We start from the raw sequence: 15,665 nt of genomic DNA, 5'->3' as shown, positions 1-15,665 counted from the left end.
CTAGTCTAAACCGACAAAAGGTCTACTGATGGCACCAACATGCACTGCGAGATGACAAGACTGTTTAGGGAGTGTGATGATCTGGGCAATGTTCTGCTGGGAAACCCTGGGTCCGGCCATTCATGAGGACGTGTATTTGACACGTGCTACCTACCCAAACATTGTTGCATGCCAGGTACACACCTTCATGGCAATGGTATTTCCAGAAGGCAGTGGCCTCTTTCAGCAGGATAATGCGCCCCGTCACACATTGTTCGGGAATGGTTTGAGGAACATGATGAAGAGTTCAATATGTTGCCCTGGCCTCTAAATTCCCAAGATCTCAATCCAATTGCGCATCTGTGGGATGTGCTGGACCAACAAGTACTATCCATGGTGGCTCCACCTCACAGGACTCAAAGCATCTTTACAGATACCACAGAACACCTTGTAGAGTCCACGCCTCGGTGGGTTGGGTATATTTTAGACACAGGTGGTCATAATGTATTTGCTCATCAGTGTATAAAGCAAAAGTTAACTTTCCATTAATTTGTATAAATATAATTCACACCTGAGACAAGAATCACATAAGGAGAATATTTTAATTACAAAGACATTTTTGATTAGTAACCCATAAACCATATCAATCTTCATGTTTCTGTACAATGCTTGCCAAGCAGTTTTATTCATGTATAGAAAAATGTAATAAGAGAAATGTTCAAAATGACATTACTCCGTCAAATTTAATGGCAGGAACTCTGGAAAAAAATAACAGCATTCCATCAACAAATATTTTCAAGCAATAAATATTTATAAATAGTGTAAATTTACAAAATTAGAAACAAAGCAATAAACAAAACAAATTAAAGTTTACTCCTTAGTCTGTGCAACCCATTTTTCTTTGTGACTTGGCTATCCCAACCCACACCCCACACGGTTTCCTTAATAAAAGGAGACAATAATAATAATAAATTCACATTGCAATTTTCTTCAACTTTTTTTGTTGCTTAAAGAAATTTCAAACAAAAACATCCAGCTACGGTACTAAAGTGGAAATAAGATTAAAAGAAAATAATCATGTATCAGCCCATACATGAAGTACAAGTGAAAAAAAAAAAAAAGGAACAGAATAAAGAAAAAATGAAAATAAGAGTCAGTAGTTTCTGAGAGATTTTACCATTTGTGATATACTGTATATCTGCAATTAGTCAATTTGTCATTGTGTTTCAAAGAGAAGTGGTGCTGAACAAGCTGAAAAAGTCCTGAAGATGAAGGCGATGCCACTTCAATCTAGCAGGCCGACACTCCATACTTGGCAAGGTTGTATAGACAAACAGCTTAGAACCAGCAGCCTTGTGGATTTGCTACAGAAACCAGTGGTGTGGAACTGGGTCATGTCTCCTGAATATCAGAAAGGAATATGTTGCGTTCCAGGGTGTTATCCGAAGAACCGTTAATGTTAACGTCAAGATGAGGAGGAGGGGGGAAGGGGTGGGGCCTGTGGAGAAACAAAGAGGACATTAACAAAGCTTAATCGTTCATTTGAAATAAGTACAGGTGCAAGATACACCTGGGAACATTAACGCGATAGTTCAACCAGATATGAAAATGCTGTCATTTACTCACCCTCTTGACTTTTGAAACTGTATGACTGACTTCTGTGGAACACAAAAGGAGTTATTCCACTTTTAGTTTTATTTTTCAAATGGTTTCATACAATGCATGTACAGTTGAAGTCAGTTTACATACACCTTAGCCAAATACATTTCAAATCAGTTTCACACTTCTTGACACTTAATCGTAGAAAATATTCCCTGTCTTAGGTCAGTTAGGAGCACCATTTTATTTTAAGAACGTGAAATGTCAGAATTATAGTAGAGAGATTGATTTATTGATTAATTTCAGCTTTAATTTCATCAATATTTCCAGTGGGTCAGAAGTTTATATACACTTTGTTAGTATTAGGTAGGATTGCCTATAAATTGTTTAACTTGGGTCAAATGTTTTTGGTAGCCTTCCACAAGCTTCTCAAAATAAGTTGCTGGAATTTTGTCCCATTCCTCCAGACAGAACTGGTGTTACTGAGTCAGGTTTTAGGCCTCCTTGCATGCACACACTTTTTTAGTTCTGCCCACAAATTTTCTATTAGACTCAGGGGCGAAAAGTTCATTAAATGTTGACAATGGGGGGACAATAAACATAACAATTCTCAAGAGCAATTTTTGAAGAGGACACCAAGGTTTTTTTTGTTGTTGCCCCATTTGCATTTGTATTATTTTATTTCTTAAACAATTATTTTAAGAATATATCATTATATTATTTACAATACACATATTTTAATGGCATTTTAGGGGGGGACAACCCTCAGATGGGGGGGTCCAGACCCCCCCACCGAGATTTCCACCTATGATTAGATTGAGGTCAGGGCTTTGTGATGACCACTCCAATACCTTGACTTTGATGTATAAGCCATTTTGCCACAACTTTGGAGGTATGCTTGGGGTCATTGTCCATTTCGAAGGACCATTTGCAACCAAGAACTTCCTGGCTGATGTCTTGAGATGTTGCTTCAATATATCCACATAAGACTTCATTCCTCATGATGCCATCCATTTTGTGAAGTGCACTGGTCCCTCCTGCAGCAAAGCACCCCTACAACAAGATGCTGCCACCCCCATGCTTCACAGTTGGAATGGTATTCTTCGGCTTGCAAGCCTCACCCTTTTTCCTCCTAACATATTGGCCATCATTATGGCCAAACGGTTATATTTTTGTTTCATCAGACTAGAGGACATTTCTCTAAAATGATCTCCAAAAAGATCTTTGTCCCCATGTGCACTTGCAAACTGTAGTCTAGCTTTTATATGGCGGTTTTGGAGCAGTGGCTTCTTCCTTGCTGAGCAGCCTTTTAGGTTATGTCAATATAAGAGTTGTTTTACTGTGGTTATAGATACTTGTCTACCCGTTTCCTCCAGCATCTTCAGACGGTCCTTTGCTGTTGTTCTGGGATTGATTTGCACTTTTCGCACCAAACTAGGTTCAACTCTAGGAGACATAATGTGTGTCCTTCCTCAGCGGTATGATGGCTGCATGGTCCTATGGTGTTTATACTTGCATACTACAGATGAACGTGGTACTTTCAGACATTTTGAAATTGCTCCCAAGGATGAATCAGACTTTTTTCTTAGGTGTTGGATGATTTCTTTTGATTTTCCCAAGATGCCAAGAAAAAAAGGTACCGAGTTTGAAGGTAGGCCTTTAAGTACATCCACAGGTGCATCTCCAATTGGCCTATCAGAAGCCAATTGGCAAATTGCCTAAAGGCTTGACATCATTTTCAAAGTTGCTGAAAGGCACAGTGTATGTAAACTTCATGTCCCACTGGAATTGTGATAAAGTGTAACAATCTGTCGGTAAACAATTGTTGGAAAAAATACTTGTGTAATGCACAAAGTAGATGTCCTTAATGACTTGCCAAAACTATAGTTTGCAAATATGAAATCTGTGGAGTGGTTAATAAATGAAAAACTTCAACCTAAGTGAATGTAAACGTATGACTTCAACTGTACATGTCTCACGTAAGCTTAAAACAGTAAAACAAAAAACAACAACAAAAGGGAGTTATTTATAGTAGAATGCCTTGACTGCCCTTTCCATACAATGAGTGTGTGATGGCCAAGGCTGCAAAGCAAGAATTTCTGTGAATATTATTGTAATTCAGATATAGTACACAAGTACTACTTTTATTGTTTTACTACGTTTGATCTTATATATCATCCGCATTCATTGTATAGAAAAGAAGTGCTCAGAAATTCTGCTAAATATCTTTGATGTTCCACAGAAGTCAGTAATTCGGCTTTGAAAAAATGTATTTAGTTTCAGTGACATGAGGGTCAGTAAATTATGTCAATTTTCATTTTGGGTCTATCCCTTTCATCATAGGTGACAAGTTCTATCATTTTGATTTGGTAGTTGCAACAGGCCATATTTGGAGAAATGTGAAATTAAGTCAATTTTCAAGATGTGTTTTTTATTTCTATTTTTGATAAAACAAGGGTCTCAGCTTGCAAACTAGATTAATCACCAGCACTGTCAGAGATGCAACAAAAGATGCAAAGTAGAAACATTTCAGAGTGTTTTACTGTTGTTTCAAAAACAAGAGCTTATGAAAGCCCACATTTAAATGATATCTGGCAACAGTTTGGCATAGGAACATAATGATTAAAAGATTGATTAAAAGGTGATACATTTGTTAGTGCATAAAACTCAAAATGTGTTTCTGGCTCAATGCAATTTAAAATGATGGAGCAGGTCATATATGATAACATTAATCTAATATTTAAGCTAATATACAAGCTTCTTCAAGAGGAGGGCAATGTAAAGACTCTGTCACTTACTAATGTGAACTGATCATACACTTGCAAGAGGTCTTCTATTTTGTACTGCTCTAAAACCACAAAGTTTTCAAAGTTAGGGCTGCATCTTCGAGCGCATTCCTGGCAGTGTACCACATATGTTTTTCGTGAGTTGCTCTCACTGGTGACAAACAGCAGGTCAAAGACCTCCACCTTGGGAAAAAACAATAAAAACAAACAAAAAAATGGAACAAGTCCATGAATAGAAAAGACAACAGGTTAAAATGAGACATACAGGGAAATAGATTAAAATGAGAAAGAATTTCACGACTTAGTAGCTTCTCGTGATGGCATGGTTACTCACCTCAATCCGGGTGGCAGATCACGTGGCTCGTTGTGCATGACACCACAGAGACTCCACATGTGGGGGCTCATGCTATTCTCCGTGATCCATGAACAACTTACCACGCACCCCATTGAGAGTGAGAACCACTAATCGCGACCACGAGGAGGTTACCTCATGTGACTGTACTCTCACTAGCAACCGGGCCAATTTTGTTGCTTAGGAGAACTGGCTGGAGTCACTCAGCATGCCCTGGATTCGAACTTGCAACTCCAGGGGTGGTAGTCAATACAATACTCGCTGAGCTACCCAGGCCCCCACTTCTAATTCACCAAATATTTCCAAACGTATGCTTTTCCAAATCTGAAAAGGCTTAATGAAGAATACAGCACACCTCACAGATGTTACAGTAGTGAGCAGGCTCATCCTTGGTCCTCCCGTGCCAAACTAGCTCATTGCCAGCAGCTAGAAGAGCTTCTCTCAGCATCTGACACTGCTTTAGTGTCCTCAACAAACAGTACCTAAGATGCAATAGTAAAAGGACATGTTCAACATTTCCATTGATCTGATTGAGATTTCAGTCCCAATATACAGCATGACCACAATCATAACTGTGGTGCAACAGACTCACTTGATCATCTCAAAGAGCTTGTGGTCAGACACTTTGATGTTCCTGGCCATGTTCCAAGAGAGGTGAATCATTGGAACAATCGATTTGACACTCTGGAGTTTGTTCCACTCGTATCGCTCCACAGCTAACTTGTACTGATGCACTGAAAACAGACACATAATAATAATAATGCTGCTTCTTAACAAACATAAAAATTTTGACTAATCAATAAATCACCTGAAATATAAAAAAAATTGTTTTGGGTGAAAAGCAGACAGAAATGTATTATCATTACTCAATGAAAATCATTAGGTTACATTGAGGTTTGAAGCAACATTTAAATTTTTTTGTAAACTATTCCTTTAAATGTCAGACTCTACTCTGACTTTTAACATTTACTGCCTATGTAGAGTGTTGAGTGCCTTACTCACTAGATTTTGGAACAGAACTAATGGTTCAAAAGTGGTGAAAATCAACTTGACATATTTACCAGTGAGTGGTCCTATATTCCAGGCAATGTTGTTGCACCAGCCAATGGCCTGAACCCAATGCACTGTGCCTGTATTGAGCCAGACAAGATCCCCTGGTCGCTGGATAAAGCGATACACCGGAACACTGGCCTCATACAAGTCCTCTAGATTTGGCCACCATGAGCCCATTAGGTAATTAATATTGTTCCTTAATATCAAAGATAGTGAGGAACATGTCAGTCAGCACATATACAAGCCTAATATTTAGGTACGTACTCTTCAAAGCATGCTAATTTTCATATTGTGACATTTAAGCTAAATTTCACTCAAAAATGTTAATTGTTATTCTTTACTCACCCTCATGTTATTCCAAAATGACAATTCTTTCTTCTGTGAAACACAAAAGGAAATGTTAGGCAGCCTCAGTCACTATTTACTTTCATTGTATGGAAAAAAGATGCAATGAAAGTGAATGATGACTGAGACTAACATTCTGCGTAACATCTCCTTTCGTGTTCCACAGAAGTCAGTCAGTCATACAGGTTTGGAACAACATGAGGGTGAATAAATGAAAGAATTTTCATTTTAGCCAGAATTATCCCTTCAAACTGGAGGTGAAACACAAATAAAAGAAGGTGCCATTTTAATAAAATTAATATATATATTTTTTGCTCTTACTTTTCACAGAAATCATTCATGACACCCCAGTATGGCTCAGGAACAACAAACCATTCACAATCTCCTGGGCCGATGTTAATGTTCACAGAGCAGAAGTTGTTATTTTCCTGATGACCTGAATTGAAAGACAACAGAGTTTAGAGCGTTTTCTTTAACTACCCCCTTTTTCATTCTCAACTTTGTTCTGTATTTAAGGAGTTCTGCCAGTAGGAGATTCATGTGCTTGAATACCAATAAACTGACCTGGTGTTCTGCTGCCTGGGACCTTCATATAGAGCTGGACAGTGTTCATGCCGAGAATGGTGTGGCCCACATGACTGAGCAGATTCCCTGCAGACACCACCCGCGCAAAGGCAGGCAGCTTACTCAACTCAGCCAGCTGCAGCTTCCACCTGCAAGGCCACAGGGCAGAGGGGTCAAATGCAGTGACCTAACATGCCTTCCTGTTCCATCACAACTCTTCATCTGTGCTCGAGGAGTCTGTTTTAATAGGGCCATTTAATTCCAGCACAATCCATCTTAAGACTTTTAATTTTCAAGGGTGCACATGATACTCAATTTGCTGCATCTTGACAGCACTAAGCCATGACAATCCATGTATACATTGATTTTACAATTTGCTTAAGGGTGTGGTTACGGATGATGTTATGCAAAGTACCTATGACCCCTTTCACCACTGTAAAAATCCATGCAACATCAACTTGAGTGGATTATTGTTTTGTTTATTCATTTATTTTTATCCCCTTTTCTCCCAATTTAGAATGCCCAATTCCCAGTACTTAGTAGGTCCTCATGGTGGAGCGTTTACTCACCTCAATCCGGATGACAGAGGACAAGTCTCAGTTGCCTCCGCTTCTGAGACAGTCAATCCGCGCATCTTATCACGTGGCCCCTTGTGCATGACACCACGGAGACTCCCAGCAAGTGGAGGTTCATGCTATTCTCCACAATCTTACCATGCACCCCACTGAGAGCGAGAACCACAAATCGCGGCCACGAGGTTACCCCATGTGACTACCCTCCATAGCAACCGGGCCAATTTGGTTGCTTAGGAGACCTGGCTGGAGTCACTCGGCACACCCTGGATTGCACTCGCGACTCCAGGGGTGGCAGTCAGTGTCAGTACTCTCTGTGCTACCCAGGCCCCCGGCTGAAATCAGCATCAATACTCAAATAAGTAAAATGAAGGGGAGAGTGGACTAAATTTTAAGCTTCATTCACTTTCATTCATATGCATGTAAATGGGAGTATGCAAACATATGCAAAGACATTTTTTATTTTTATTTAAATAGTATATTGTTTTTAAATTAATTTATTTGGATCAAGGCCCTGGAGCATGAAATTATGTAATGTTGGTCCCATTTTAGCAGGGGCCGAAATAATTTTGTATGCTTAAAATATAGTGGGACCAACCTTTAATAATAATGTGAAGAATTAATCACAAACAAATCTTTCACCTGTAGGCCTTTATATATTTCCTTCTCTGCATCATGTATTGTGCATTATTATAAGATTCAATAGATACATGGCCACAGGTATGTGTAAATCAGCTATTTAACAACCAAATGTGGCTCCTTTTTAATATTCTATCATGTTTAATAAAAAAAAAAAATTGGGACAGTTTTCTGCATCCAGACAGGTCAAGTTTCCAACTCTGTGTTACATAAATATTAAATGGTGATGCTTTGAAAAAAGAAACGCTTACACAAGGAATAAAACCAGCGAGCACTTACTTTTTCTCATCTGACAAGTCGATGTTGGTCCCAAATTTAATGTGCTTAAAAGGACCTCTACTTCGACGCACCACACTGAAATACAAATGCAGGCTCCAGTTAAAGACTATAGTACTTTCAAGTGTTTTAAACATTAAGCCTTTTTTTGCACTAGGACTTACTTTTCAGATGGAGCAGATTCTGTGTCTGAGTAGTCCTTCTGCCCTTTCTTTTCATTTTCCTCCTGTCGGATAGTAAATGTGAAACGTAACCATTAGAATCCAAAATACAACTGGTATTATTGAATCGCTTCTCAGTATGAACTCTGTGCACGGTCTTTCATCTTCTCCAAAAACAGCTGGCATGTTTTTCCCCCAAAGGTTGCGAGGGAATGATGACTACTGACCCGCAGCGATTCCTGGAAAGAGGAGGCTTGGTACTGAGCATATCTGGCGATGGTTGTGTGTGACCGGCTGCTCTCACAGCGCCACATCTTCCTGCTGCCCGTCACATCCCAGTTCTCATCAGTGGGCTGAGATATTTGAGTCCTCACCTCCACCAGGTGCTCTGGGTTGGCCTCCACCAGAGTCTTGGTGGAGAACAGCCCTAGGTCTGAGATGGAGGGAAGAGAGGGGGAGGGAGCAAGAAAAGAAGGGCATAAAAACAAAATCATATGAATTAGAAAAATTTGCTTTTTAAAGATGTTTTAAGTGATTTTTTTAGAATACGAAGCAATCATGCAGTTATTACTGAAATGATGCCCTAAGAAAAATTGCCTCTGACTCACAAGTGAATATCTTGTGACTAATGGTTTTAAACTCAAATACAGGCTGTATAAAGAACAAATGTACAAAACACTTTTCTGGTCAGGAAATGGCCTGTTATTGCATAGCTGTTGCAGCAGAGCACAAATTTTGTCCAAATAACTCGACAGCCAATTATGATGATGATAATACCGACACTGATAAGCCACAAAAACAGGTAAACAAGATCTGTCAATTACCCCCCATTTTTAATTTCAAAATATATAGTCTGGTTTCAAGGGTCTCAAATGTAACATTTTATGTCAAGTTTCCCTACTTCCAAACTTAGACATCTCGACGTAAAACGATACATTCCACCATATTTAAAAGCACAGGTACATAAAAATTATATTCAAGAAGAATCCTTCGACTGCTGTGCTTTTTTCTCTTTTGCAAGATGTGCTCATGTAATGACACTATTAGCATGCAGATGGTGCTGTTGTCATTTCTACCCAAGTTAACCTAATATGTGTGCCAAAACCCACAGTATGGCAGCCAAAGCTAAATGCTAGAAGTAATCTCCACTGATATTAACAAAACCACAACATTTCAAACATTTAATCAAAAAGTGTGTGGTGCTAAATCTTTAAATAGTCAAATTAAGATAGCATGCATCAAAGGTCAATGCTCACCACATATGCAGTACTTTCGCAAGCACTCAAATGAACTGACAAACACGCTCTCACCTAGCTTGAGTGCTCCAGCCAGGCCACGGATTACAGTAACAGGGTTGGCTGGGTTTGTGCAGAACTGGTGTAAAGGTGGAAAGAAGGCATCTCTCTTGCTCTCCAACTGCCAAGATTTAAAAAGTTTAAGTCTCTGAGAGAAAAGAACGGCTTGGAATAAAAACGGTTTAATAGAGCAAGCCTAAATTAAGGGCAAGGCTACTCTTAAAACTCTACCTCTTTTTAACATGGCAACAAAGAGCTTTCAATCAGCAAAAAAAGCATTTTGCGCCTTGATCTGTAAAATGGAGCCTTGATCTGTAAAATTTAGGTAATTCTAGAAAGAGTTGCAAAAGTTGAATGACATCCAGTTACACTTTGTCACACATTTGTGATGTTTTACTTACATAGATGCTGGGGGTGGGAGGATTGAGCTTGTCCTTTGGCAGAGGAGGGAAGGGTGGAGAAGGTAATCGTGGAGGGGGACACTTGTCAAGTAAGATGCTGTTGTTGGACACGCCGTTCTTCCTAAAGTTTCTGTAAACCATATATAAACAAATACATAAAAAAAAAATCAGATGGTGGTCAACATTACTGGCTGTACTTTAACTCTTAAATGCACTACGTAATACAAGAATAATGTAGTCAATTTCACAATATTAAACCCAACAGGGCTGCGTTTCCCATAAGCATCATAATGGTCTCTAAAATCAATTTAAGCTAGCAAGGCTTTTGGGAAATGCAGCCAAGGTTGATTAGGACCCTGATCTGAACCAAATAAGTACATAACTACACACAAAAAACTTGATGCGAATGAAACCACAGAGTGATACAGTGTAACAGTGCAAAAGATTGGTTGCAGTGGAAACTGGCCAATTATCGTACAGTTTAGCAGCAATTAGGCAATGCAAAAATATTTGGCCAGAGAACAAAATCAGAATCAAGAATTCCAGAACAGTGCAATATTTTCAAATATTATAATTATGAAGAAAAAAATAACCGTGCTCAAATATTACTTTGATGAGAAAAGAACTGCATGAATGGTGAAATTAAATTCTTTCTTTGAAAAGAACATTAAGGATAATCACACATGCTTTTTCTTCCTAGATGTAGATGGAGCAACAACCCAGAACACTAGAAGGTGAGGCACACACTGGCAAAGTCCTTTTCCAGCATCAAAATGAAACAGCATGTCAAATAAAAAAAAAAAAATAAAAAAAAAAAAATGAAACCATCACGTGCCATGAGAAAACTTTTGCATGCGCGTGAGATACTGTGCACATGCGATACGGTTTCTGGCACAGTTGTCAGATTTCATTAGCATCATCAGTAAGGTCCGGAGCTCGGCAATAATAGGTGAATTTGCATTTGCACTTTGCTTATACATTTTTTATTTGCAACATGGAGGAACAGTTTACAGACCTTTTAAGGTCCAGAGATGTTCCTCAAGAATCAATTGTGCAACTAAAAGAGGATAAGGTAAATTGCTATTCCAGAGTTATGACCGTCATTACTGATGATGCTAATGAAATCCAACAACTATACCAGAAACTGTATCACGAGCATATTTGAAAGTTTATTTATGCGCACGCCATTGTCTCATCTAATATTTTATTTCCCCAAGGATAATGTTTTTATAAAGTCTCATGCTGCACCCAAATTGACTACTGCTACTACTTCTACTACAAGTGATGCAAAACATTGGGTGTGTTTCAAAAAGCTCCCTAGTTCAGTAGTCACTAACTTATGGGAGTCGCCATTTTTAGGGCTGTCTCAATTGCAAAAGTGCACTAATGTCATTTGAAGACGAGCACAAGTGTAAAACTATGAAGTCAAAGCATTAATTTCGCTTTAAAAGAGATGTTGTTTGTTATGTTTTTCATCCATAATGACCGTGAAAGGGAACGTTTTTAAAAGATGGTTAAAAATACACGTTATATATTTTTATATATTTATTTTTCTTCCACAATTCATTTTAATATCCACGGTGAAAATTAACTACAGTGTCATTTATACAACAATGTTGTTGATTAACCCCCAGCTGTGCTTGAATTAGCGAGCTTGTTCTAGTTTTTTGTTTGGAAGGACTCTTGGGAACACGAGAAGACTGCTTGACTCTTTCTGGCGCTTGGCTGCTGCCCTGTTCGGTAGTGTGGTACTTGTCATTTTTGATGATAGAATAACTCATTTCAAGAAACTAGATGATGTATTCACTAAAAAAAGGATTGAGAAAAAGGAGAAAAAAAACAACAACAACAGTGTACCATTATAAAAAACCTTTGAATTTGGAAATCTTGCTTAAAGTTGCTGTAAGCGCTTTTTATCCTTTCTGGAATTTTCAACAGACATAGCCATTGATAACCCATGCCTCCACTTTCCAAAACTCTACACTTCAAAGAAGCATGTCAACACACAGACACACTTGGAGACTGTTGTATTAGAGCAGATGGAGGGTGGGGGTCCCCTTAAGTGATTCACTGTCCGACCTTGAATGTTTCCTGGGAGCAACAATATGAATGATCTGACCACGACCTGCTGTCATTTTTTCGTCTGCTGTTTACAGAGCCAAGGGCTGCTACAGAGACAGGTGTGATATTTCATGGCACCTAGTTCAATAAAATCTGACAGGTAATAAGGATTTTTTCAGCATGTCATTGATAATAAAAAAAAATAAAAAAAATAAAATGAAAAGAACTTACAGCACCTTAAGCAGAAAAGGTTCTGAGAATGCATGTGCAGGGACAATAAAATAAAGTTTGACAAAGACCCAAATGACCACAGAAGCTACTAAAACATCAAGCAAGGATGAGAATTAAGAACTTGTTAAAACAAAATTAAATACTGGAATTAATCATTTACATGTTGTTTGGTTTCATTGATTATCTGCATGTTAATGCTGATGCAGACAGAACTTCACACTAATATACTCCTGCGACCGCTATTCAGCAGCAACACTGCACCTGCTCTGAATTTACAGCACCAGGGGCAAAATAAATAATGTATTGGTTATATGGTTACAAACAAAAACAAATATATAGTGCAATCAGTGTAGACCCATTCAAAAACCAACAGCCACTTTTACACCATCGGGACAAAGATTTCTTGTTGTGGAACCGTACCACACCATACTAATCCTGGCTCACTGGCATGGTAGCAGTTTCTTTCAACTGCTGAGTGGCAAAATCACGATTAGAATGAACTGACTGAGCAAGTGACTAATTTGTAAGTTGCCATGTCACCAAAGGCAGTGCTATGTCCTGACTAGTTAACTAACTATGCTGAGAAATCTGGGATGGTGAAAAAGCACTTAACTCCAATTAGCCAGATCTTCTTAATTAATAAACTTAAAGACTCATGAAAGTCTCAAACTCCTCATTTGTCAATAAATAAAGTTGAGTGGAATCACAATTGGAAGCAGAACAGTGAAATTCTTTAAAATTCCTATCACAAGAATTGAGAACTAGTTAAGTGAATGAATATAACTTTAATCCATGGCATTAGTATTTTATCCACAAGACAGCAAAAAATGGTTTTCAACACTTATCAACCTACCTGCATGCTTTGAGCACCTCACTGGAGCTGGGGTAGATGGAGACAGAGGACCACGGGACGAGCAAGGGAGGAGTCGGTTTATAGCAAACAAAGGATGATGCCACCTTCAAGGGGCTCTGAGAGTCCTCCAGACCTTTGCCATTAAGCGTGGGGCTGTTAAGGCTGTTAACACTGTTCTGAGAACTGTGATGGTCTGCCGATTTGGGGGAGGGTGTGGCCGTGAACATGGCAGAACATGGAGAGGAGGCCACTGAGTTCTCATGTGCCTTAAGCCCTGTCTGCAGACTGGGGTGAAAGTTGTTTAACTTTGTGCTAGCAGCCGCCAACCTGCCGTCCTTATAATTACTTTCATTGGCTTTTCCAATCAAAAAGGCAGAGAGCTGAAGATTGTCTGAACGAAGTACACCTGGTGAGCAGTGTTTTGGACCAGCACCATCTGTTTGGCCTTGCTGGACGTGATTAGGCAGTCCTTCTGACGTGACGATGCTGTTAGGCGTCCCCGTGGAATGCCCGTTTCCTGAAGGCTTGCTCTCTTTGGTATGCACCATGCCTTGCTGTCCACTTGAGGTAGCAGAGTGAGGGAGGCTGGGGGAGGGGAGGTGATTGTGACTAGCCTCCTGTGCTAACGTGTCGCTGGCTGTGGTGGAACATCCGACCTGATTTGGAATGCCAGTGCCGGCTGCCAGGGTAGGCTGGGAAGTCCCAGTGGAAGAGAAAGGCTGCTCCCCATTTGGACCTGCTAAATGTGAACCTGGACTTTTCTGAAGCCCCTGTAATTAAAGATAAAGTGCTAAATTAATAATATTCTGAGTGCAATACAAATTAAGCTCAATAGACAGCATTTGTGGCATAATGTTGATTACCACCAAAAAAAAAATTCAACTTGTCCATCCTTTACTTTAAAAAAAGCAAAAATCATGGTTACAGGGAGACACTTACAATGGAAGTGAATGAGGCAAATTTTTGGAGTTTAAAAAGGCAGAAATTGGAAGCTTATAATTTTATAAAAAACACATTAATTCAGATAAAACGTATGTATTATTTGAGCTGTACAGTTGTTCAAATTGTAAATTCGAGTTTGTTGACAATACATCGTCATGGCAACAAAGTTGTAAAATCAGCTATAACTTTACACAGAAAAAGTATGTGATTTCATCACACTAAAATTATGTTTACATGTGTGACGATGCAGGCGAGGAATGAGGATCTTAACACAGCTTTAATAAAACAAAGGTAAACAAAGTAACAGAATATAAGGAAATAAAAACACAGGGAACCAAGCACAGAGCTTTAAACAATACATGCGAAGAGTGACAAAGACACCAGGGGAAACAAGGGCTTAAATACACAAGGGAAAAAGGAACACCTTGGGAAACAATCAGGGGAAAACCAAATCATAAAATAAACTACAAAAAGGACTACAAAACGAACACCGGAAACAGGAACTAAACAAGAATTTCACCATAAAAGTCTAGAAAACAAAAAAAACAGGGAATACATGACAACATGCATATTGTTTATGTCTTGTGGCTATCCTTTTTAAACATTGAGTATTTTAATGTTAAAGAATTCACTTCCATTGTAAGTGCTCTCACCCAGATATTTGCTGTTTTTAAAGAAAAGGATGGGCAAGTCTAAATAAATTGTGGTAATCAACATCACAAATGCTGATGATTGACCATAATATTTCTTTAAGTATTGCAACTTTTATTACTGAATCCTAACTAGAGACTTTCAATTATGTTTAATATAACCTGCAAACATGCATACTATTCTTTTGCAATAGTCTACTGTCAAAAATGCAATTGATATACTACAAACTGCATGAAAACTGCTATATCTGTCATTTTCTAAAGACTGAAACAAGTGGGAGCCATGGCCCAATGGTTTAGTTCAGAGGTGACAAACACAATTTCAGCCCGGGCCACATCATCATCGTTATGTGGTCTCAAAGGGCTGATTGAAAAATTGCCACCTGGACCTGATTTGGTAGCAGCAATACAATTACCAATAATATTGTATATTTTGTGCTTTGAAATTCACATTTGACAGCAAACACTAATTTTGAGTTTAGGATGCAGATTTAAATAATGACATTAACAGTAACATCTGTGAAAAAATTACCACCTAATTTAAATAGGGCTAAATTGAAATATTCTGTCTTCGACTAAGTTGAGTCTCCTTTACAGATTCCTTTCATCAGGCTCCTACTTAAAGTGATGTTTGTAGAGAATAGTCCAATTTATGGCATGGCACAAATTTGGTGTATTCTCCTATTTTCTTGGTCAATGCTGTTTATAATATTTGGGCTGTTTAATATGATTTTAAACTAGTTTAAATCACAGACACATTTGACGTTTTGTTATATAGAATTCTGTGCCACGCTTCTCACGAGGGCTATCAACTGAGCAGTGCTAATAATTGGTCTGGGTAGCACGGTCTCATTACGCTTATGAAGCAAACAAACATGCTCTCCAAATAGTACGGTTAGAATGACA

The 15,665-nt window shown here is 38.7% G+C and overlaps 1 protein-coding gene across 7 annotated transcripts in view; it reads right to left on the bottom strand.

Moving 5' to 3' along the window:
* Positions 1–573: 573 nt before the first annotated feature.
* The window catches only part of LOC127658732 (lysine-specific demethylase 6A-like), a 98,639-nt gene continuing 83,547 nt past the window's right edge, over positions 574–15,665 (bottom strand). For all 7 annotated transcript variants that reach the window (XM_052148184.1, XM_052148186.1, XM_052148185.1 and 4 more), the window contains 13 exons: positions 13,168–13,937; positions 10,023–10,152; positions 9,637–9,742; positions 8,554–8,759; positions 8,330–8,391; positions 8,169–8,243; positions 6,679–6,827; positions 6,436–6,550; positions 5,778–5,965; positions 5,309–5,450; positions 5,072–5,198; positions 4,377–4,547; positions 574–1,477 (listed from right to left, as the gene is read on the bottom strand). In XM_052148184.1, coding sequence (XP_052004144.1) covers positions 1,445–1,477; positions 4,377–4,547; positions 5,072–5,198; positions 5,309–5,450; positions 5,778–5,965; positions 6,436–6,550; positions 6,679–6,827; positions 8,169–8,243; positions 8,330–8,391; positions 8,554–8,759; positions 9,637–9,742; positions 10,023–10,152; positions 13,168–13,937 — 2,274 coding nt within the window. In that variant the 3' untranslated portion in view covers positions 574–1,444. The remainder of the gene's footprint in view (positions 1,478–4,376; positions 4,548–5,071; positions 5,199–5,308; positions 5,451–5,777; positions 5,966–6,435; positions 6,551–6,678; positions 6,828–8,168; positions 8,244–8,329; positions 8,392–8,553; positions 8,760–9,636; positions 9,743–10,022; positions 10,153–13,167; positions 13,938–15,665) is intronic.

The sequence above is a fragment of the Xyrauchen texanus genome, chromosome 18, assembly GCF_025860055.1.
Source record: "Xyrauchen texanus isolate HMW12.3.18 chromosome 18, RBS_HiC_50CHRs, whole genome shotgun sequence".
In the NCBI taxonomy this organism is placed as follows: domain Eukaryota; kingdom Metazoa; phylum Chordata; class Actinopteri; order Cypriniformes; family Catostomidae; genus Xyrauchen; species Xyrauchen texanus.
This window is presented reverse-complemented; position numbering and strand designations above follow the sequence as displayed.